Raw genomic sequence first — 24,601 nt, forward strand, 5'->3', positions numbered from 1 at the left:
CCACTTAAAAAAAAATTAGGAAATTTTATTAAGAAATAAGGAGCTGGCTAGGCAGTAGAGGCACATGCCTTTAATCCCAGCACTAGGGAGGCAGAGGCAGGAGGATCTCTGTGAGTTTGAGGCCAGCCTGGTCTACAGAGTGAATTCCAGGACAGCCAGGACTGTTACACAAAGAAAACCTGTCTCAAAATAAAAAAAGAAAGAAAGAAACAAACAAACAAAGAAGGAAATGAAGGAGAGAAAAGAAATAAGGAGCTGAAGAGAAAGCTGAGTAGTTAAGAGTGCATGCAGGGTGCCGGGCGGTGGTGGCGCACGCCTTTAATCCCAGCACTCGGGAGGCAGAGGCAGGCAGATCTTTGTGAGTTCGAGGCCAGCCTGGTCTACAGAGCGAGATCAAGCAAAGGCGCAAAGCTACACAGAGAAACCCTGTCTCGAAAAGCAAAAAAAAAAGAGTGCATGCAGGTTTTTCAGAAGACCCAGTTCAAACCCTGGTATCCACATCAGGTGACTCACAACCACCTGTAACTCCAGTTTAGGGAACCAATGCCTCTGACCTCCTTGGGCACTACACACACACACACACACACACACACACACACACACACACACACACAAATGAATAAATAAATAATAAATAATAAATGAATAAATGAATAAAAATTTTGAAAAGGAATAAGCCTGAAGTTATTAACTGGAGTTACTAGGAACATAACCCCAGCCCTGGCAACCCCTGAGATAAGCCAGGCTGGGACTCCCATCCTCAACAAACCAATCACCAAACAAGCAATAGTGGAAAGCAGAAAAAGAAGGAGATTTATTCAATTAGGAAGTGTATTACCCACCAAGTCCATTGTCAGGATCCTAGTGATATTTAGGTTTAAACAGAGGACATAAAGTGTGCTAAGCAATCCAGATAAAGGTGGGGTCCTGCCCCCCATCATTGGCTCCGCACACTCCCGCAAAGTGGTCTGACAAATTGTAAGAACTGTGTGAAGTCTCTTCTAGGAGACAAGGTCCTCCTCCGACTGCCACCAGGCCTCAGCCTTTTCCATCATGAGCTTCCTAGAGCAATTCCATTCTCTTAGGGCCAGTTGTTCCAACAGTCTGATAGCCAAAGGGTAGGGCACAAGTGTGGAATATCGTCATTCCTGCCATGACGGTCACACAGGGAAGACCGAACTTGTCACATCAACCCTAGTAAGCAACTGGATTCCAGCCTCACTCTTCTTCCAGAAGGGAACCGAGGAGGCCAAAGTCAGCGGGTGTTCCTTGGCTGGAGTTTTTCTTGGTTCTCAGCCAGCCCATGGTGCATTGCAGAAATCTTGATGAACAAGATGCAGACACCGACCGACCGACCGATGCAGAAAGAGAAAGTCCTGCCTTTCAAATAAATGCCTACCCAGGAAACCTGATTCCCTGCGTGCCTGTCAGCAAGGTTGAGACAACACAGGCTAAGACAGGAAAGAAAGTGGAAAATGAAGGAGCGAAGAGAAGGGGGAGGAAGAGAACAAGGGGCACATTCACATTCTTCAGATTCTTGGGACCAGAAGAGCCCACAGTTTCCGGGGTAGCCTGGCCCTGCCCTAGTTGACCGTAGCATCACAGCTACAGCATTTTGAGAAGCCTGTTCACACCATTGGTGAATGAACTGGTGCACACATATGCCTCACGCCTATAGAAGTTTTTGTGAACTGGGCTGGGTCAGCAAGAAGCTATAGCTTCCCTGGGTCCTCAAGGCAGAGGCAGTGTGTGTGAAGGGGACCTGGGTGTGCGAGCGCCTGCACATCTGCTTCACTCGCTGCAGCTGTTCCAGCAGAAATTCCTCCCATATCAATACCACCCCAGGGTTTAAATGATCCAAGCATCCCTGTGACAGTAACCAGGAATTCCTCAGGACATTCCTCGGGACTGTCCCTGAGTTCCTTATCCATGTTCTTGCTCTCTTACAAATGTTATACCCCAAACATGGATCCCTTGCCAAACTTAGTTGGCTTAACTAATTGCAGGCATTCTGACCATTTTTGGTTAAAGTAGAATGACTGACTGACTGACTGACATGCGTTCACTAGCAGTCAAATTTCATAATCACAAAAATTAGCGCTGTACTTAGGCTTAGAGTGTCGACATGAAGTCACACAGTAACACAGGGCAGTTAAACAGAGGAAATTCCAATGCACACTTGCCTCTCCCCATTAGTTTCCATAGGAATTGGTTGTTGAGGTAAGTCTTACTATGAGATACTGGCAGATGGCTGTGTTCCCCGAGGGATGAAATTTAAGTCAGTGTGCATGGGTGTGCATGTGCAAATGCGTGTACATACATGTGTCCAGTTCTAACCTATACAAGAACCCTTATATATGTGTAAGGACACATACACTGCATGAATAGCCCCTACTCAGGACCAGAAGTCAGGGCAATCGAGCACCTGGCTATCTACTAGGGCTTAGAAACAGGACCAGGGCAAGGCACCAAACACGTCGGTGGGACCGAAGCATCCATGTTGGTCTTGGCTTCCTTACGAAGGTCACTCCAACAAGTCACTTGATTTCTGTGCCTGAGATAGTCACAAACACTCATCGCTGACTCATAGATCAAGGCCAGGGGATCAAGGCAGGACATTCAACACCTGTTCAGGAACTCCTGGATACTGGTCAAGGGCCAGGCAACATGGTGAGAGGTAAGAAGGATTCCAGGCAACTTTTCTACACAGCTATTTTGTAAGCCATTTGCAACATGGCACCATTTTTGAAGGAAAATGTGAACATTTAAAAAGTCAGAAGAAAGTTGCTTTTGTCAAGAAAATCTCACACTGGGCAGTTGGTGGCGCACGCCTTTAATCCCAGCACTCGGGAGGCAGAAGCAAGCGGATCTCTGTGAGTCTGAGGCCAACCTGGGCTACAGAGCTAGTTCCAGGACAGTCAAGGCTACACAGAGAAACCTTGTCTCAAAAAACCAAAACTAAAACCAAACAAAACCTCAAATTGCACTCTTTAAATTTTAGATTGTTTTGCATTTTTTTAAAAAAAATCTTTCCCCAATGCCAAGGGGATTTGGCATCTTCCATTTCTTTCTTGGTGTTGATTCACAGTGTTACCACTTGAAGTAGAAAATCAAAGGATGCCTATCTGTAGAGTAGTCAGGATTAAGGATTCTGGGCCATGAAGACTTTCAGGCACCACACCCTGGACCTCTATGCTGCACTCAATAAGTAAGAGCAGGACCCAGAGACCTCCTGCTTTCCTTATCCTGTTTTCTTACTCCTTAGCCAGCCTCTCTTCCCAGTGGTTCCCCATAGATGGAAAATTAAGAGCTAATCAAATATTGTCTAAACAGAGTATTTTGACAATCCAAAATGGGTGGATTTTAAACTGCAGTTCACTCTCACTCTTTTTGGGAGATGAGGGGCTAAATGTTTGTCTCCGTTTGCCCTTAGGGCGCCACTGGGTCATTCATTCCAGCCTTCTCTGGCCAAAGATGGAGGTTCCCTTGAAGCTAGTTTCCATCAAGGACACTTATCACAGCCATGTTGCCAGCCAGTACTTCTCAGTTCAGAACCTCACAAGGCAGCCGAATCCCTGGGCTCATAATTCACACTCCCTTGCTTCCTACGTGTGTGGGTACGTGCCAGCCCCCCAGCCCCCCAGACAACTCAGGGCTGACTTGGAGAAAGGCAGGAAATGAGCAAGGAGAGGAACCAGAGCGATCACCACTGAGGCAGTCGGGGCTGCAGAGCCCTGTGGGCTGCTGGGAAGGCACGGTGCCAAGCAGACGCTGTCTAGACTTTCGCTGGCCTCTCCCAGTGGAGGGGCGAGTGAGGGAGGAGGGGAGCCAGGCCAGCAAGCCTGTAGCTCTTTGTTCGGCTAATGCAAACACATGACACAACCTCTGGAAGGTTCCAGGCTGGGGGCTCACTCTATCTAAGACATTTCTTCCCAGGGGCTGGAATCCAGCTATAAGCCGAGGAAAGTTCTGGTAATCCATCCATCAGAGGGGAGCTGGGGATGCTTTTCTTAGTTCCCGAGAACTCACAGTTTCTCCACCCAAACTGAAGTGAGCAACAGCCAAAGGAGGCACTGTGTAGGGGCGAAGGACCATGCTTTAAAATTCTTTCCAGTTGTGTTATTTTAGCTTGTCGGTATGAAGGACTGGCTTTCAATGGATGGAGGCCTCAGGACTCTGATGAAACCGGTTGATTAAAACTGGTACAGACATAGAAATGGCGACCACAGTCCAACAAGCTTAAGACTCTGAGGTAATGTTGGCTTTGGGAAGCTTTATGAACCAGTTGGTGGGGAAAGAGGCCTTTTCTGCTGGGTGGCAGAGGGGCCCTGTGCCAGGGCCCACGGCCCAGTGAGTACAGTGCAGGATGGAATTGGCCCCCCTCGGGCCCCTCAGCCAGGCATATTTGTGCAACAGCCATACTTAGCAACTAGATCGGAGCCATTTTGCAGTTTGGCCTTAATGTGGTAAGGAACAGTTGTGAGGACATCTCAAGAACAGAAACTCCCCTTAAAATATCCTGAGTCACTGGCCATTAGCTGCCAATGCTCCCAAATAATAACTGCAGTTCAGCATGCATCAGAGAAGCAGCTGGGGCCGGACTCAAGCGATGATCACATTCACGTGGTTGCAGCGGGCAAAGCTGCGGTATCAACTCAGGTACTAGGACCGTTCAGCAATGACGTACCTTGGAGAGTTAGTGACTAGGTCTGTACAGGGCTGAGTCCATACGACCAGCAAAATCTTTGGTGTGTTTACAGAGTCTGACTTCCGGAAACAAGACACAGTAGCACAGACCCCTGAGCTTTGACGTTGGGGGTTCAAGCCCCGGGTTTACATCCTGCCTCTAGCTGAGGTGGGGCAACTGAATAGTTTCTTCATGAGTAAGATGAGGACTTTTTATCAGTTTGTGAGAATTGCGTAGAAGCTCTTTCTCTTTCTGCCTGAGCTACACAGCAGGCCCCTTTCCAAGCTCAGCTGCAGGCTACTTCTGAAAGGCTTTCCTGGACCTCAGCACCGGGAGATTCTCAGCCCTGTCTTGCTGTTTCTCACACTGGACCGCCATGAGGCTGTGGTGATCCCTGCCTACATCCCCTACTAGATGGAGAGCTCCTGTGAGGGCCTTCTTCACCAGCATTAACTTAGTGCCCCACAGGGGCCCGAGTGGGTAACCTTTGACTCTCTTTCTTGTGGACTTTGAGAGAATAAATTGTTTCAGATGAGTGATAAAAGCAGCCCGTAAGGGTTTGCGGGTTTAAACTGTGTGAAGACAAGCAGGAGTCTGTAGGGATTTGGTCAGTTCCAGCACCCCAGGCATTTTGGGGTGATCGCTAGAAGGGAAGCAGGAAGAATATGATGAGGGGGCAGGTGAGACAAAAGAGGTGAGAGGGAGGGAGAAGAGGGCAAAGAAGAACCCTGGCCTGGGACTGGGTAGCTGTGAGCATATAAAGCCAGAGTCAGGCCAGGCTCTGGATGGACCATGCTTTCCTAACAGGCCCAGTTTCCTTCAGAGAAGCAGGTACTGTATTCCAGTCAGGAAACACTTCCCAGGACCTCCATGCCACGGACTGTTTCATTACACAGTCACCTTTAATAACAAAAGCGCTCTGTAATAGGGTCTGTTTAAAAGACAGGCTTGGAGGCCAGACATGGTGGCACCAGCCTGTCATCTCAGCATTTGAGATGTAGAGGCAGGAGCATTACAAATGCAAGGCCAGTCTGAGGTGCGTAAGCAAGATTCTGTCGCAAGGGCTGGGGGACATGGATCGGTGGTGGAGCTCTTGGCTAGGTTGAGTTAGGCCTAGGGTTCAGTGCTTTCACATAATGAAAAACAGATAGACGACAGGCAAAACAGACTTGGAGGTACCTAGTTTGACAACAAGAGACAATGAAGGACAGCACTCGGGGAAGAACGTCTGAATGACAAGAAAACGGGAAAACATCAGGGCAAAGAAGAGACACCATTTCAGATAAAGTTCTGCACAAAATGTTGCCACAGCTTGTTAGAGTTTAAAGCGGGGGTGGGGGTGGGGGTGGGGGCGTGGGCATGGGGGGGGTCATGCCATATAACAGGGCTTACATGGGAGATTTATTGGAAAAGGAGAAAGAAGGGGCAGAGACCGGTCCCTAGTGACAACAGCGGCGGAAGAGAAAGAGACGGGAGATGGGCAAGTCCCACTTTTTTATAAGTGAACATAGCGAGTACCCACATGAGTGCTCTTAGTGGCTGCAGCTGAGGATGTATCCTGTCAGGACCCCAAGAGCAGGCCAGTTCAGATGCCTGAATGCTGCCACAGCGGCCACGCTGATACAGAAGACAAGGTCGGAAGGCAGAAATGACACTCTCTGCCCAGGAGCAACCTCTGGGATTATGGGTGGGCAGGGGCCACGCATGCCACTGCTGCGTTTCAGAACTGTCTAAACCAGGGGCAAGAGGTGAGGAGGGGCTGGCTACTCATGCCGGGGCTCCCTAATGGCCAGACCCATTTGGGCTGTATACCGTTGGTGACGGAGGCAGCACCTCCAGGAAAAGACCCGTATAGTGAGTGATATCGGTCTCCCACTGCTGCTAATGGGAAGAAATGTGATTGATATCACACCCTAGTAAGGGCCCGAGGCTTCTGCGGATTAATAAGTCATATTATTAAGGCTCATGGAAGGATAAATGAAAAACTGGGAAAAGACATTTTTTTTCCCTCACACACAGGATTTTAATTTCGAAAATAACAAAGGAGCAGAGTCACTTTCCCTGTGTGGATTCAAATATCCCATTACATACACACACACACACACACACACACACACACACACACACACACACACACACCACGCACGCATGCATGAGCCTGCAACACAACATAGCTTTTGCCATATATCACATGATTCGTTTGGCAATGTCCTAATTGGTCACAAACAGTGCCTGGATTATTCAGGACATATCAGGTGGCATAAATTCAGACTTAATCCTGGGAATAGCGTAAGAGCGATTACTTCCAAATGAGGGCATAAAAAGTCCGTGAAGAGATTACACGGAAATCTTTCAACCACAGCAGAAGATGCAAATTTATAGGCTCTATTTTGTATTATAACTACCCAGAGAACATTCTATTAGCAAGTTATGGCCAGACCCTGCTAACGCAGAAGCTGCTATCTGTGACAGCTGCAGCTCTTTGAGGCTTAACCAGAGCCAGCATGTATTTCATTAGGGCAGCCAAGACAACTCTCAATGCCACATCTTCACTGAAAGCCAACGTGAAAGGGTTTGGCTTACTTTGAGGTGTTTACAGTCACCCAAACAACTTAGATGCTTGGGCCAGAAACTGGTCAGTGGCTTCTCTTGACACTTTCAACCTCAGGTCCATCACCTCTTGCTCACTGTGTCAGGCACACCACCCTGAACTCAGTCTTCTTATTATCCTTCCTTATCCTTCTTCTTATATTTCAGTTAAAATTTGTCAGTGCTTGCCAAACTGGATTGAGTGTTCCAGCAGGAATGACAATTAGGCTCTGACTGATTGCTAATGGAATACTGTTGAATAAGATTTCCAAACCTCCCCTGAATTCAGTAGGGAAGAATTCTACAATTGATTAGTAATGTCTGCATGGGTAGGGGCAAGTCAGGCCTGCATGTATACTTTGTTCATGCCATCTCAGCAAGCCATTTTTTCCAGTGTTGGGAGGTACTTGTTTTCACTGCCTACGGTGTTTAATAAGATCATCATATACTACTAATTTGATCAATTCTCTGGAAGTTATAGAGCATTATCCACCATATTCTCTTAAAGCAATCCCTGTTAGTTCTATTCTTTTGATATTTCATCTAGGGCCTTGACATTGTGAGGATTCCTGTGACCTCCAAGAGGAATTTATCCTCCTAAGGTCATTTTACTTAAAGAAAAAGTTAATGCTGGGCTGGGGAGATGGCTCAGTGGAAAAGCACTGGCCATGCAAATGTGAGCAATGGAATTCAGATGCCCAGAACCCACATACATGCTGGATAGACATCCAGCATCAACCTTGGGTCTCCACACACATTCAGACACATATACATGACACCCCATCAAGTGTCCACACACATCAATACCCACCCATACACACAGATCACATGCACATAACGTGAGAAAAAAAAGTTAGTATTATATTCTCATGAGCCATGAAGCTAGGATACACTCATAAAAACTTAGAAAGTGTACGAAAGACTAGAACAATGAGTAAAATTACCCTCAGTCCCACCACTTACAGGTAAGGTTTTGAAGCACAGCCAGAGTGGCACAAATGGCGTGCCCTCCCTTCCCCTATTAGATGTCAGGGCAGTTCTAAATTTACAGCTGTTCTAAATAACATGATTAGCATCTTATGAAGACTCTCTTTAAATATAATAACTACAGATTCAAATACTTACAAAACATCTAAATTGCAAGACTCCTGGGAGAATTAATTAGCCTTTTCACTGATTCGTAAAAATTCATTATTGCTAAAACATGGACTAAAAATTTGCCAAACATTTCTAGACACTAAGAGACTGATTAAATGAAAACCACTGTTCAACAAGGATTGATTAAACGTATGCTGGGCCGAACCCTTTCACACACTATTTTTACTGTGAGTCTTTTTGACCCTGAACTTAACAGTCTTTCTTCACCAACTCCCTGTCTTCACTGGGTAGTGGCTACCTGAGAATGTCTGGGTATAAAAGTTTATCAAGCCACACATTATAGATGTGTATATTATACTAATGTAGAGGAATTTTCAGGGGCTGGAGAGATGGCTTAGTGGTTAAGAGCATGTGTTCTCGCAGAGGATCCAGGTTTGATTCCAAGCACCTACCTACATGGCAGGTTACAACCATCTCTAACTTCAGTTCCAGGGGATCTGATGCCCTTTTCTGACCTCTAAGGGCACCAGGTTCACAGGGGGTGCACAGACATACATGCATGCAGAACATTCATACACATAAAATAAATAAATCTTTTTAAAAAGGAGAATTTTTTTTGAGACAGGGTCTTACCATGTAGGTCTGGCTGCCCTAGAACTCTCTGTGTTGACCAGGCTGTCCTTGAAATCACTTGCTGATAATGCTATTCTAACCTACATTTTATCTGTTAGCACTTAAAGCTCCTGGCCTGCCAGTAGACCTTAAGGAATTGGAGGGCAGAGACCAAGCTTTGCACATCACCCTGGATTCTGCTCCATGCACATGTGCAGGGCGAGCTTGTCCTGAACCAGACAATGCTACGTCTGACGGACACAATCAAGGGAAGCCCTGTGCTGTCCATGGATCACTCTTGGAGAAAGCACCCTTGCCAAAGCCACGGGGTTTGGAATTGGGCAACCGGGAAAGAGGTACGCATTTCACTTTCAAGGTCACTCACCACCTGACTTACAAAATGCACATATTACATTTTTTCTTAATAATATGATATCTGATATTATGAAGCCAATAAAATAGATGTCTGTGGTTCCCCTGGATGTCCAGCTATTTGAAGAAAGAAACTCTCACATTTCCAATCCACCAATGTGGCCCTGGGTATTTACAGCTTATTGCTCACTTTTTCTTCTTTCCCAGGCCTGTGCTGCTGCCTAGCTGCCCAGTTCTTTGGGATATACTTCTGGGGTCCTTATATCCGCCTCAGCCATAGTCCCAAGCCTCTTCCTACGACAGCTCTTCAACTTGTTTGCACGAGCTTCCTGTCACCCTACTCACTAGGACAGGAACTGTAACAGGTCCACCTTCTGAAGACACTGGCAGCCGCGCGGCGCCTCCATCTGCCAGGCGCTTGCCCATCTGTTTTGGCTATTCAGAGGTGTCCCTGCTATGCTTTAACTTCTCAATTCCCAACAGTGCCTTCAGAATCACGGCAAGTGGTTTATTTGCTACAGGATAAACAGGAGATAGTTTTGGTGGCTGATGTGCAAGCCGCAAGTGCTCAGGACCTGCATGCAGTTGGGGGGTGTGGGTTGCATTGTAGGCTCAAGAAGAAGTTCTATAGAATGCAGAGGCATTCCCAACCCTTCCCAGCCCGGCAGACACTGCCCTAGTGCTTAACTACATGCAGGTGGGGAGGTGTAAATGACACTAAGCAGTGTGGCTTCCCAGGGACAAAGCCCCGACAGTCTGCTCGTGTGGGATGCCTACAGCTAAGCACAGGGCATCTGTTGGTAGAACTGTTATTGCTTCTCTACACCAGTCTCAAGAGACGCATTCCCAGCTCACAGCTCAAGTGTGGATCCTCTGCTGGAATGAGTGATCTCCTCTGTAAACCTGTTCCTTGCATATGTGATTTAAAATAATGAGTTTCTAGACCTTGAATGCCGGGAACCACAGCAAAAAATAAGCCAGGGCGCACACACTGAGGGGCATTTGGACACTTCCTAAGACGGTCCTCCTGGAGCTGGCAGTTGGGCTATGTGTCCTCTGTCATGTCAGAGGAACTGAATTACACTCAAGACTCCAGAGGCCCACAAACTGCTGCCTGGAATCCTCTCTGTCACCCCTCTATTGCATTACCAAAGCTTCCCAAAGAACTGTGGTTATTCTCGGTGGGAGGGGCCTGGAAAGAAAGAGCAGGTGGGTGTGATCATTGGTAGAAGCCCCCCCTCTCTGCTGAAGCCCCCACCCCAGCCTAAGTCCTGTGTAGCTAGAGGCGTGCAGCGCTCTGAAGAACCCGTGTGTGTGTGTGTGTGTGTGTGTGTGTGTGTGTGTGTGTGTGTGTGTGTGGTAGAATTCTGATGGAGGCTGGCTGAAGGAATACCCTGGCGGTAAAGTGGTGTCAGTGCAGAGGGAGGGAGGGAGGGAACAACCACAATGTCACTACGCTGAGGTGCTGGGAAAACACCGAAAACAAATCTCCCTTACTGAGCTTTTGCGAATAGTTTTTCAAATGTAACCAAACAGATTTACACACTAGCGTTAAGATCATACTAGCCACCCTTCCCCGAGAAGGAACAGCTCTGATTCTGAAAGGTGACACCCAAGGCTTTGGGTTTTTCAAAAAACCAACAGGAGTTGTAAAACCATCACCATTTTTTTTTAAGTGAATTAAAACCTTGGGTTTGATTATTCCAGTAAAAAAAAAAAAAAAGCACCAAGAAAGTTCATTTTATTGTCTATGTTTCATGTTTTGAGAGTTCAACCATATCTGCACAATTGCAGCAGATCTACATTTTACTAACATGGACTCATGCCAAAAGACCAGAAATACCATATTTGAGTGTTTGCCGAATGTTCTTATGGTTAACAAGGGGGAAAAAATTCAACTGCAAGTATCATTAACTGCAAATACAGTGTTTAAAATGTATGCCAAGTCACGTCTCCCATAGAGAGGGTTAATTTACTTTTTCAGCCATGATTAAAGATGCAGGATTTAACACGTGCACTAAAACTTGCCAAGAGTTACCTGAAAGGTCAGGCAATAAAGGCTGAGTTGATTATAAGATCATAATCCTTAATAAAGTGAGGTCTTGAAATACAGCGTGGCCGGGGCTCACGTCTGAGATCCCTCTCCATGGTGCATGTGTCCTGACTTCACAGTCTCTTTTCTGCACCAGCTCCCTCGGTTTTCATGCCTCAGCACTTCCTCTGCTGCCCCCCTCCACCTCTACCCCTGCAGGTTTTGCCTGGGAACTGAATACTGGATGTTCTTCCATAGAGCTCCAGCAGGAAACTGCAGCTGAGGGCCTTACTACCCGGGGTGAGCTTTTTCCTGTTTCCTGCAGTGCAGTGGGATGAGGAAGCCAGTGTGAAGTGCAGGTTACCTGGGACAGGTCACAGACCTGGGGACACACAGCCTTGTGCTAATGAGTCACTATGACTGCACCTCTTACCTCTGCAAAGATGATCCTCATTTCATGAACTAGTTGGCGCGTCTTAAACTGGCTGTGAAACCAACCAGGGATTCACCTCATCTATCACAGAACAGCAGCTGTCTTTTTTTTATTTTATCATTACTATTATTATTATCGGAGACAGGGTCTCACTATGTAGCTCTGGCTGTACTGGAGAATACACTATGTAGACCAGGCTGGCCTCTCAGATATCCACCTGCCTCTGCCTCCCAAGTGCTGGGATTAGAGGCAGGCATCCTGAGGGCCATAACAGGGATGGAGGAGTAGTCTTTAACCAGGGCTAAACATCGGGGCTACTTCCTCCATTCAAACTCTGAAGAAAAATGGATGCCGAGCAGGCTGGGGCTCAGAGAGGGTTTGCGGGTAGAGGGAGCTGGGCACACACTGATTTACTTGCAGGACTCACCAGTTATACGAACGTGGACAATTTAACTAGTTGCCTTAACTTTGTTCCCTGCTCTGCAAGATGGAACTAACAAAGCCCACTCCCAGGGTTGTTAAGGCTTTAAAAGAAATGATACAAGTGATACAAGCAGTCAACCTCTGATGTCAAAATACTTGGCAAAGTTCTAAAGCCTTCATGATTGCTCGCAAGTGGGGTCAGGCAGTGATTAAGAGTCTGGGGTCTGGAGCTAGAAGGCTTTGGTTTCCATCTTGCCCCCACTATTATAACTGAAGGTATTTGATAAGTTACATAAACTTCTCTGGCTCAGTTTCTCTATGATTAAAAGTAGAATTTTATCACAAGTGATAGCTACCTAATAAATACTTGCTGCTTTTATTTCACTGGGGGAGCTTGTTTCTACCTCGATCAATGATGCAGCGAATGAAAGGAGACATTAGTACAGTGTGTGCTTTTTCTTTTTCTCTCTTTTTTTTTAAAGCAAGAAGACTGTATGCATTTATGAATTCTGGGGCAGACTCATGCTGTGATGTAAAGGGTGGGGCTAAACTGTAATATGAAAGGAAAACTCAAAAAGGGGCTGTAAACCACCCACCAGGGAGCGATTTCTTTTGTAATGTGCATTCCATTTCTTCTTTCTCATGCTTTTTAATTCCTTCCACATTTCCTGCCGTAATTATCAAATGTTTAGTTTCTGACCTCACTTTTTCTGGAGACTGGAGCCCTGGGAATTTAGAATTGTTTATTTTCTGTCCATAAACCTTTGAGTTAATGGAGGGGCTTGTGAGCGTAGGGGTTTGTTGGTTTGTTTGTAGTGCCCCAGGAGGGTCACTGGAGTTGAAAAGAAAACATTGGTGGGTGGGGGGGGAGGGAGAAAGAAAGAAAGAAAGAAAGAAAGAAAGAAAGAAAGAAAGAAAGAAAGCGAGCTGCTGCATGTTTTAACTGGAAACCAGAGGCCCCCAAAGGCAGAGCCGCAGATTCTCACACTTGCTCTACTGAGTTTAAGGGAAAATTTGGACTGTAAAAGGCACTTATGGAGGCCAGATAATAACAAAACAAACAAACAAAAAAAATCCAGGACATTTTACAAAGAAGAAAACGCATTTTGGGGAATCACAGTTCACTCTATAAAAGAGAAAGAAAATTTCATTTTGCTATTAAAAATCTTTTGAATCCCCCCCCCCCCCCACACACACACACACACCAGGAAAGACTTGGAGAGGAAACGTCCGTAACTGTTCGCTGTTTCCTCTGAAGTGAACAGAAGAACTCCAGGCGCCTTTTTGAACTCCGCTGCAGCTCCGGCCGACGCCTCTGCTCCTATCCGCCCAGCCCGTGCCCTCTCCCCACTCCCCAGCTTCCCTCCATATTAGGCGTGGTGGGGCTCCAGCTCAATGGCCCAAACTACTTCAGAATTGAGATTGAAGTTTGTTAAGTAGAATTTCTGCTCGGAGCGCCCCAGACTCCCACTCTATCGCAAGGATGGGGACCCCAGCCCCACCCCCAGAGAGCATCCCAGGGGCGCACGCCGGGCTGCCGGGCGCGCAAACCCCAGAGACCGGTCACCTACCTCGCCGTGGACCAGGGCGACGGCCACCAGCGCTAGCGCCAGCCAGCGTTTCCACATCTGCGGAAGAGAGCAGCGGGTGAGACTGAAGGCTCTGGGCCCCGCGTGGACCCTGGAAACTTCCTCGGGTCCCGCAGACTCGTCCCCTCCTCCCAGCACCCTCGGCGCCCACAGCCACCCAGCCTCCTCGCCGCGCTCACCGTGCTCGGGTCCGGGGCTCCGGAGGAGACGGGCTAGGGCAGAGAGCTGGAGTCAAAGATGGGATCTTCGCTGATCGCCAGGCTCCGAGGAAGTCCGACCTGGGCTCGCCGCCCCTTAAGACCCCTCCTTCCCCGCCCGCCGGCCCCCCAGCTCCTCCCCATTCTCCTCCCCTTCTGCAGCGCAGCCCCCGCGAGCGGCGCTCCCTCCTCCCGGCCCCCGCCCGGAGCCCAGGAGCTTCCGAGCACCGCAGGCATCCCTGCCCTCTCCCGACCCTCACCAAGGATCCTCAGGCATCTCAAGAGAAGGCACGAGGTGTCCATGTCTCGGTGGGGGACCCTGCAACAAAGGCGGGCGAAACCGCGGAAACCCCATCCCCGGGAGGGGCGCTGGCCTGCGGCAGTCCGGGTGACACTAGGAACTAGCTTCGGGCTGCAGAGCCAACCTGGTGGAGAGCACAGTGGGAGCCCATTCCGGGCCTGGTACTGGAACCTAAGCATCCCAGAGCTACCCCCATCTGTGAAAGGGATAGAGAGAGCAGAGGATGCGAGGGTGTTACTACAGCCCAAGTAGAAGGAAGTGGGCACTGGAGCTCCAGAAGGGCTGGTGAGCAGAAGGCTACTTTGCATTCAACTGTGGGTGTACTGGATAGAGGGCATCACTGCCCTGCTCTGCTAAGAGCCTGAGTGCAACCTTTTTAAAACCTTCCCTCTAATTCAGGAACGTGGTCCCCTCTCCTCCATCCACTCCTTACCAGTGTTCCTGTTAGTACCCTTGCCATTTCTGGTAATTTTTTCCATATTTACTCATCCCATAGTGGTCTTCAAAGGTGTGCCGCCTCTATAAGGGTGCTGACCCCCTATGTTAAGAATCTATTTCCTGCCTTCACTTCCCTGTCTCTGGTGACCAGGAATAAATCTATGTGTGACACTTCAGACCCAACATCTGGAGGCTACGCCCCACTTTCCCCCAGTTCAGGGGTTCCAGTTATCACTTCTTTCAGAGCTTGCCTCCAAAACCCCTGTGCTTTTCCCGTACCAGGTTTGTCACCATAACCTGATCGGTTCCCCGCAGAGATCTCCATGCGGCCTGCAGTCCTGTGCACATGTCTGCTTCCCTATCCCAGCCTCTCCTTCCTCGCTCAGAAATTCAAGAAGCCGCCTCTGATAGTGGATTGACTCCAGGCATACTCATTCTTGTCTGCACTGAAAAAAAACATTGACTCCAGGCATACTCATTCTTGTCTGCACTGAAAAAAAAAATTGCCATTTTCTTTCACTCTGGGGTTGAGACACTCAGGTTTCATGTCTTCATCTACTGAGAAATTCCATCCACGTTCTTCTTCACATCAAATCCAGACTTTCTGCCTTCCTTGTGAGCACTCCGTTACTCCGTGTGCCTAACCTTATCTGTCTTCACCCTCTTCACCACACACCGCACTGCTCACATCACACCAGGTTTCATGGTGTCCTCTGAACTTGTCAAATTTGTCTTCTACCAATACCTACTGCTGAATTTTTAGAAGGTTTCAAAATCATGCCTAAATTCCACACTGAGATAGTTGCAGGTATTACATGGATGGAAAAGAAAATGTGAACTCTGTTGTTCCTGGTCAAACTGGAATGTTGGCCGCGGCTCTAGAGCTGACAGGGCAATGGGTCTGCTAGTGCAGAACCCCAGAACTGAACAAACTCCACAGGAACAGGGAGAGTTGGAAAACCTGCTTGCGTAAAATCAGCGGCATGAGGAAGCAAAACCAAACAAAAACAAAAACCACTTGCTATTCTCTAAGAGGGATGTCCTAGTTCACCCTGACTATTGACTTGACACAGCCTGAAGTTGTCTAAGAGAGAACTGCCTAGCTTAGATGAACGGGTGTCTGTAGAGACACTGTCTTCATTAATAAATTGATGTTGGAGGACCTAGCCCACTTGGGCAGCACCGTTCTTTGGGCATGTGGTCCTGGGCTGTAGAGGAAAGCTAGCTATGTATGACCTGCAAGCAAGCCAGCAAGTAGCATTCCTCCGTGGTTTCTGCCTCAGGTTCCTGCTGGGGGTTCCTTCTGCCATGACTTCCCTCAGTGATGGACTGAGACCTCTAAGATGAAATAAACTCTCCCCTAAGTTTCCTTTGGTCCGGAGTTTTATGGCAGCAACAGAAAGGAAAACCAAACAAGGGGAGAGTGACGCGTTCTTTGACGCACAGCAGTCAGATATTGATGGAACAAGATGAGTAGGAAGCAGATGACCCCCACATCTCCCCTGCCTGTCATCGTGCTGGGGTTGAAGGAGGGAGCTCGGATGTACTAGGTTTTGTTACTGTCCTCTAATAGTTAACAATGCTTTGTTCCCTTCTAACCTGGCAAAGCCCTTCCTCTACTGAAATTCGCTTTACTGTTTTCAGAACCCAAAGTGAGTTTCACTGCATCTCTCGAACCTTTCTTGACGACAGCTTGGGGTAGCGGAAAGTACTTGAGTTTGAAGTCAAACCAACCTGGCTTTCTATCCTGGTATAGTACTCGCCAGCTGCTAACTTTTGCTCTGTCCCATCCTAGGTTCCGGCATCTGACGAATGACGGTGATAATGCCCTTTAGGGGCTTGTGAAATTTCAAGTGCAAGGTTATAAAAAGTGCCTGGCAGATAGATAGTAGCCATCTATAAACGGTAGCCATTATTACTTCATCGATCTGCCTTGCATCTAAATTGTACCCGGTACTATGTGCCAGGTAAATGAAAGTATCCGACGTTCCATATTTTTAGTTCACTGTTACAGTAAACTTGGAGGCTTTTGAAAAGTGACTTCTATCTTCCCATAGGAAAACTGAATATAAAAAAAATTCAGATATTTTCCCAAGGTTAGATAGCTTTGCAATTTGGTGTTTATTGTGCATTATTATTCTCTGTTTAATACTTAGGACATAATTGTTCTTGATTCAGGGTATAAATATACAAACAAACAGAGCCAAAAAGAAATAAAAATAACAGCAAAACAAACTATAAGAGGGAGTTGACAGTTGTGTTTGGTGAGGGATATTTTTCACTGTGAGTGATAGATACCTATGTGGCTTCTCTGAAGAAGCCAATTTAAATGAATAGCTGTGCAATTAACTGTTATTTAGTGACCTGTGTAGCTGAGAAGTCCCAGGATAATGGCTGGATTTAGGCAAGTCTTCACCTAGGAGTTCAAACATGTCCTCAAGGACTGATGATGTATTACATCCTTTATTTCTACCTTCAGCCTCTGTTTCTTTCCTGGGTTTTACAGGGTGGTCCTGAGAACTGCAGTCTGCAGGGTGATAAGCTGACCTGTAGTGGTCTCATGGAGGGGAGGGAGGTAGCCTTTTTCTGGAGATGTCATAGAAGTCTTAAGACATGCTTCTACAGTCCAGGGAGTGTTCCTTGTTCTATTTTTCTCTTCCTCCCTCCATCTCTTCTTCCCCCCCCCCCTCTCTCTCTCTCTCTCTCTCTCTCTCTCTCTCTCTCTCTTTCTTGACAGAGTCTCACTTGTTGTAGAATGTTAGTTGAAGATGTGTTACATTTGTTCATGCTGTGGAACATTTGTTTAATGATGCAAAGATGTGTTGCATTCCTTTATGATGCATTTGTTTAATTCTGTGAAGCTGTGTTACTGTGCCTGTCTAAAACACCTGATTGGTCTAATAAAGAGGTGGATGGCCAATAGTGAGGCAGGAGAAAGGATAAGTGGGGCTGGCAGGCAGAGAGAATAAGTAGGAGGAGAAATTTAGGAAGAAAGATCAGGGAGCAAGAAAAGGAGAAGGAGAGGAGAACTGGATGAATTTCAGGCCAATGTACAAAGTGGACAGTGTCTGAAGAATGTCATCTGAGGCTGTTCTCTGACTTTCACATGTACTCACACACACATGCATGCACACTCACACTCATGTACACCTACACACATGCACATACACACAGAAGTAGAGTAGAAATAATTAAATGAAGAACAATATGATAAGAAGATAAAATGCATTCTTTGGTCCTCACGCATGAGTGGGATAGTTGGTCTCCCATGCCTCTAGGTTTTATAGAAACAGATTCCACTAATCACTAACAGAAATATTCAGGAAAATGTTTGCACTGGTAATGAACATGTTACAACTTCTCAACCTTGTCATTGTTCCCTAAACAATGTGGCCTAATGGCTAGTTGCAGTGTTTATATTTTATTGGGTACTGTAAGCAATATAGATATGATTTAAAGTATATGGGAAATTATAAAATAGGATATACATGTAAACACTGCACCATTTTATATAACTGATTATCTATGGATTCTGGACACTTCTGAGAGACCCTGGAAACACTTTTCCAGGATAACGAGGGATAACTGTATATGAATTACTGTAGACAGACAAAAATAAAGGAAAACAGCGACAACAAATACTACAACAAATTTTGCCTTGTGGGAGATTTGATGTAAAGTAAATAAAAACAGGACTGTCTCAAGTGTTCCTGAGATTATCGCACTGGTTACCTCCAGGTTCAGTAGTGAAGTCTGCAAAGAATTGCTATCTGATGAGCAATTAAGGAAAGCAGTCGCAGGATAATGTATTCTTAATAAGGCACTGCACCTTTAGTGGAAACAGTATTTCTACAGGAGCTATGAGAATAGAGCCACACAGGAGAGGCTTCCAGGCAGGGCCTGTGGCCAGGCTCAACCCTGAAACCTTCGCTGTACTATTCAAAGAGAAGGGACTACAGCAAGGACCCCAAGGCTGGAGCTGTGCAGCATGGGACAACAGCCACTGATATGGTTAATGTGACAGATTTCATACACCACCACACGGCAAAGTATTTGTCATACTTAGTAATGACATGAGAAGTGACTGGAAATATTTTATCCGTATTGATGCTCCCAGACGATCTTGGGACAGAGGCTTGAGATGCTGTGAAACTTGAAAATCTGCATCTTTATTTGACAAAAAGACAGCTGTTCCCAATTTGTTATTGTTTATTTATGTGTCAGCATGGTGCTCCCTATCAGATTAAAATAAACCCGCACACAATCCATCATTTCAGGATAGAGGACAATACTAATAAGGACTGCTAAAGAGCAGTCACTTTTGGAAAGAAATATGTTATGGAGAAATATTTTGAAATTGGATTCTTGGATGTATCTTATAATTAAGTGATTTTTGTCCAAATTAAGACTTTCACAGATGCATATTTGTTTTAAAACTCTGGCATAATCTTCTAAGCGTCCCAGTGGCCTGTTTATCCTTTTGATAAAAATATAAAAATGCAACGACTTTTATTTAAATTGAAAAATGAATGGTTTATAGGGAAATTTACTCACCAAATTTCCACAAAAACCTTTGCAAGACTGATTCCTAGGGCGGAGAACTGAATATCTGAGTTTGGGGAGTGAACAGAGGGGACCTGTCTTCACTCAGATCTGTGAGTTTGTGAGTGCATTCATCCTGGAAGGTTACCATAACAGAAAACTGTGGAAGGAGGAGGTGGCATCAGCCACCTAAACTTATTTCTCACCATTCTGAAGCTAGAAGTCCAGGAATCCGGGTGGGCTGGTTGTTCTGAGGTCTCACTCCCAGGCTTGCCCAGCATCCCTCTCCTCAGTGGCCCTCATATGGCCTTTTCCCTGCTGTCTGTCCCTCTTATAAGGAAGGGTACTGGTGGCACCAGATTAGAGCCTTCCCTATGATCTTACTCAATCTTAATTACCCATCCAAATATAATAAAAGTTACCTACGAGTTTGGGATAGATGCACTTCCAGCAACGGCAAGGAATTCACCTCTCCCACTTTGAAGCCTATAAAAACCAAATGTGTAATGAACTGGTCTTAGAAGCACACTTGCAGCATGGCTACAAATCTTCAACAAATATTTCTAAATGGGATGATGACATCACACTTACCTAATTTATTATTATTGTTGTTGTTGTTCCAATGAACTAAAACAATGTTTTGACTGTATGTAGCATGTATGAGGCACTCGGTTCAGTCCCCAGTACCACACATTCACACATACATACTGTGGTGGTTTGAATGAAAATGGCCCCCGTAGGCCCATAGGGAGTGGCACTAATAGGAGGTGTGGCTTTGTTGGAGTAGGTGTGGCTTTGTTGGAGGAAGTGTGTCACTGGGGGTGGGATTTGAGGTCTTAGATGCTTAAGCCACGCCCAGTGTCTCCTTCTGTCTCTGCTGTCTGCTGATCTGGATGTAGAACTCTCAGGGATCTCTCCAGCATCATGTCTGCCTGTGTGCCACCATGCTTCTGGACATGATGACGATGGACTAAACCTCTGAACTGTAAGCCAGCCCCAATTAAATGCTTTCCTTTATAAGAGTTGCTGTGGTCATGGTTTCTCTTCATAGCAATAGAAACCCTAAGATACACACAGACATAAAAACCTTTTTAAAATGTGCATTGATTTCTCTTTAACTCCTGTGTCTCTTCCTGCTGGGATGTGCTGTAATTAGCCCACAGTTACTGGTGGTGGTATATAACTAGAAGCCTGAAGATCATTTGTAGCTGGAGAGCTTCTCTCCAGGTCCTACCAAGCCCCAGCAGTCCGACAGCCCACTTATAAAATAAACATACAGATGCTTATATTATTTACAAACTGTATAGCCGTGGCAGGCTTCTTGCTAACTATTCTTATATCTTAAATTAATCCATTTCCATAAATCTATACCTTGCCATGTGGCTCGTGACTTACTGGCATCTTCACATGCTTCTTGTCATGGCGACGGCTGGCAGTATCTCTCCCACTCAGTCTTCCACTTCCCAGAATTCTCCTAGCTCCTTGTCCCGCCTATACTTCCTGCCTGGCCACTGGCCAATCAGTGTTTTATTTATACAGAATGATATCCACAGCAATCATTGGCTACAGAAAACAGAATCTCACATGCAGGACAAAAGGACTCCTTAAATACAATATTTTCATGGTTAGTCAATCAAACTCATGGTGACATTTTGACTAATCACTGAGAATACCCACGACAAGATTCTTTGATCAGCATCTTGGGGAAAATAAAGTATTTATTCAACATTTACACATTTATTGATATGTCTAATGCAGTATCCGTTCCTAGAGGTCAAGAGTATCTCAAGACACATACAATTACTTCTAAGTTATTTTCGGGAAATTTTACATGTTATTTGTATACATTTTCATAATATAGTTATAGAACTACGATAGACCTGGTAGGATTTTTAAATGTCAAGATATGCAGGACGTGCTCATGCCTTTTTATGTTGTGTGCTTCTGCTGCACTTCAAGTCACAGCATTCACCTTCATTCCCATGCCACTCATCAGCTGCACATTGCACCTTCCCCTAGAGCAACCGTTCTGAACCTGTGGGTCCTGACACCTTTGGCGAACATCTGTCTCCAAAAATATTTACATTGCACTCCATAACAGTAGTAAAATTACACTTATAAAGTAGCCATGAAAATAATTCTATGGTCTGGGGGGAGGGTCACCACACCATGAGCAACTGCATTAAAGGGTCGCAGCATTGGGAAGATTGAGAACCACTGCCCTAGAGGGAAAGACTTGGAGAAAACCAGTTAGTACATTTCATCGCCTTGGCCACAGTGAGTTCAGGCAGGCATCTGACTGAAGTCAGTCAACAAAGCTAATGAAACCCAATTCTAAGACTTGTAGCTGTCCATCAGGAAGGCTGGCCCTCTGTGCTATTGACCTGGGTACTGGATGCCTGAGTTTGGATCTATTGGATTCCTTTGCTAGAGCCTGAAGACACAGACAGGAAGTGGAGTCAGGGGCATCATCACAGCCTCAACTGCGGGTTCGGATTTGGCCCTTGACTTTTGGGGTTCTTTTTGTTTGTTTTATTTTGACACAATCAAGAAAACTGCAGCTGACCACCAGGCCACACAGATTGCTACAGAGTGTCTAAGACAATAAGATACTGTAAGCACCTTTACTAATCCTTTAAGGAACAGTTGTCAGGGTTCTGAACTCACACTCCCGGAAAAGGGAGGTGAGTTTTCTCACACCTCAGTGAAGAGCCAAGGTTCTGTCCACAGCCCTTTGCGCGTCCTCCACTGCCCAGCCTGCTGCAGACACAGACCTGTGTGATTTAAGACATCTTCTACTTGGCTCACGGAGCCCAGATCATGTTCATCAAAGCCAAAAGGAAACTTGCTGGCTTGGTGAAAGGCAGGATCCGTGGTGGCTCCTGGGGGCTAAAGGAGCTGCTGGAAGTAAGTAAAATCTCAGAGATCTGAATGAAATTTGTGATAGGTTAAAAAAAAAAAAAGTCCCTGCAATATACACTGTTGCCTTATATGGCAGAAGAGTGAGGGTGTTCTTACATGTCAAAGAAGTGATTAAGGTCCTGAGCAGAGGAGGATTATCCAAGTGGGCAGCTCTAAAGGCGGCACATGTGCATCACCCGGAAAGAGGAGTGGAGCAATGTGCACAGATAGAAGAGGAGAAGAGAGACACAGAGAAGGGGACAGGAAGATGAAAATGGAGGGTGGAGTGTTGCGACCTCAAGCCAGGAAACGCCAGGGAATAGCTGGCACAGACAAAGAACAAGTTCTTCCTGGAGGGAATTGAACCCTAATGACATCGTGCTGATGTGGGGCTTCCGATCTCTAGCTTTCTGTGAGAATCGATGTCTGCTGTTTTAAGGCATTCACTTTGTGGTAGCTCTAGGAAACCAATGCCAGACATAATGTTGTGAGCCAGTTAGTCTCTCTCTCTCTCTCTCTCTCTCTCTCTCTCTCTCTCTCTCTCTCTCTCTCTCTCTGTCACACACACACACACACACACACACACACACACACACACACGACTCTCATCTCATGCTGCTGTTTTGGTTTTTCCATATGGCTGTAAAGAAGGCTGTCGTGTGGCTGAATTCCCATCTTCTCTCTGCCTTGGCATCCTAGCATGAGGCAAGCTTTTATTCTTCTCAGGCCCGAAGATCCATCCAAGGAAGGGTTCTGATTAGCCCCGCTTACGCCCTGTGCCCACCCCTTGGACAAAGCACACTGCCAAGGAGGAGGTTTTGGGTTTGGCAGTGTTTGGTCTTAATACCATCCTTTAGATCTATCCTTTAGTCTTATCACTAGCTTTACATTACATATGGAATGGAGGAGGAGGGCTTTCCAAAGAAGGGCCATTAGACAACTCAATATCCACTAAGAGGCAGTAGACCCGATGCCTGGACTCTTACTCAGCTTGAGGACACCATGAGGACATGAAAGATTGCAGTAAAACAATAAGAAACTTGTCCTGTGGACATGACAGGTAAGAAGTGTCTACTGGGGCAGCAATGGTCAATCAGAATGGGGACAGGGAGGGTTTACCAGTCACTTTCCGATTGTGTCTGAGGCCTTCTCCACCAGAGGGAATCTACATCCAGTTCTGTAAGCCTAGTGAAAAGCCCGAAGCTGGGGAGGTTATAGGTTGTATTGGGGAAGCTGCTACTTTTGTTTTGCTAAATGGAAATGTGTTCGCATAGTTGTTTTCTGAATAGTTGTGTTTATACCCATAAACCAGTGCTACCGTCTGCTTTGGTCAGAGAAACTCGCTTTCACAGGGGGCAGTGGTAATTACAGAGACTCAGCCGAGGAGAACAACGGGCTATAGAATGCTCAGTCATAAGCCACATGTCCGCGTCACTCTCTTACAAGACCCAGACAGCACTGCGGAAGGTGGGGTGGAGAGAACGTGAGAGTCAGAGGATGGAGCAGAGGGAGGCGAAGTATGACAGAGCCATTGCGTGCCGGACATGGTAGAAGTTGTGATTATTACCATAAGGCCTGCACAAGATTGGGCCTGCTGGCAACCTGCCGTGGTGCGTGTGGGGCAAGGGGTGGGAGAACGAGCCACTCCATGACGACTGGGTAGATATCTGTAGGTAGATAACGTTGGCTAGGCGGAAAGGGCTCACCAAGCCCTGCCCTCCCTGTAGGAGTTAATAGCCAGCAGGAGAGGGAGAGACATTCTCTTCAGTGGTGTAGCCACTGTTGGGAGCCTGTGCTCTAATAAGTAATCCCCTACCCAGGATTTTATAAGAAGCCCTAATAAAAGGCAGTGGGTCACCAAAACAAAAACCAGCAAACAAGCCTCCCATCTCATCCTACCCGCCCCCCCCCAAAAAAAAACAACATGAAAAGAGCTGGGTCAAAGAAGATCAGCAGGAGTGGCTGAGGAGCAAGAAAAGGTAATGTGAGGTAAACATGATAAAATATACATTGGGGAAATGTGTAAGATGTCGTAAAAAACCCATTATTATATATAATTAATGTGCATGCATAAAAGTACAAAAAATATATAAGGAAAGGAGAAGAAACCAAAGCACTTGCTCTGAACACAGAGCAGAGCTCTTTTCCAGAGCAGATAAAAACAACTCTTTATAATCCAGGTGCAGACTGTGAAAGCTGTTTGATTGATCAAAACGATGATTCTGCAGTCCTAAACGCTGCCATCAGAGCAGAGCTGTCCTAGGCCTGTTGAGTGTGGCCCCATGGCTCCTGAGGTCCCTGGCGGTACCGTCTCTCCTGGAGGATTTTTCATGGCCAGACGCCCGTGGCTGAGACAGCCTTTGCCTCACTCTCTAGCAGCTGACTTT

General features: G+C 46.4%; 1 protein-coding gene across 1 annotated transcript in view; it reads right to left on the reverse strand.

Moving 5' to 3' along the window:
- Nucleotides 1–14,136, reverse strand: part of Fstl1 (follistatin like 1) — a 53,672-nt gene extending 39,536 nt beyond the window's left edge. Inside the window, exons 1-2 of the mRNA XM_059277468.1 lie at nucleotides 14,015–14,136; nucleotides 13,818–13,874 (exon numbers count right to left, since the gene is read on the reverse strand). Of these exons, the coding sequence (XP_059133451.1) occupies nucleotides 13,818–13,874 (57 nt within the window). The 5' untranslated portion in view covers nucleotides 14,015–14,136. The remainder of the gene's footprint in view (nucleotides 1–13,817; nucleotides 13,875–14,014) is intronic.
- Between the last annotated feature and the right edge of the window lie 10,465 nt (nucleotides 14,137–24,601).

The sequence above is a fragment of the Peromyscus eremicus genome, chromosome 12 (assembly GCF_949786415.1).
Source record: "Peromyscus eremicus chromosome 12, PerEre_H2_v1, whole genome shotgun sequence".
Classification (NCBI taxonomy): domain Eukaryota; kingdom Metazoa; phylum Chordata; class Mammalia; order Rodentia; family Cricetidae; genus Peromyscus; species Peromyscus eremicus.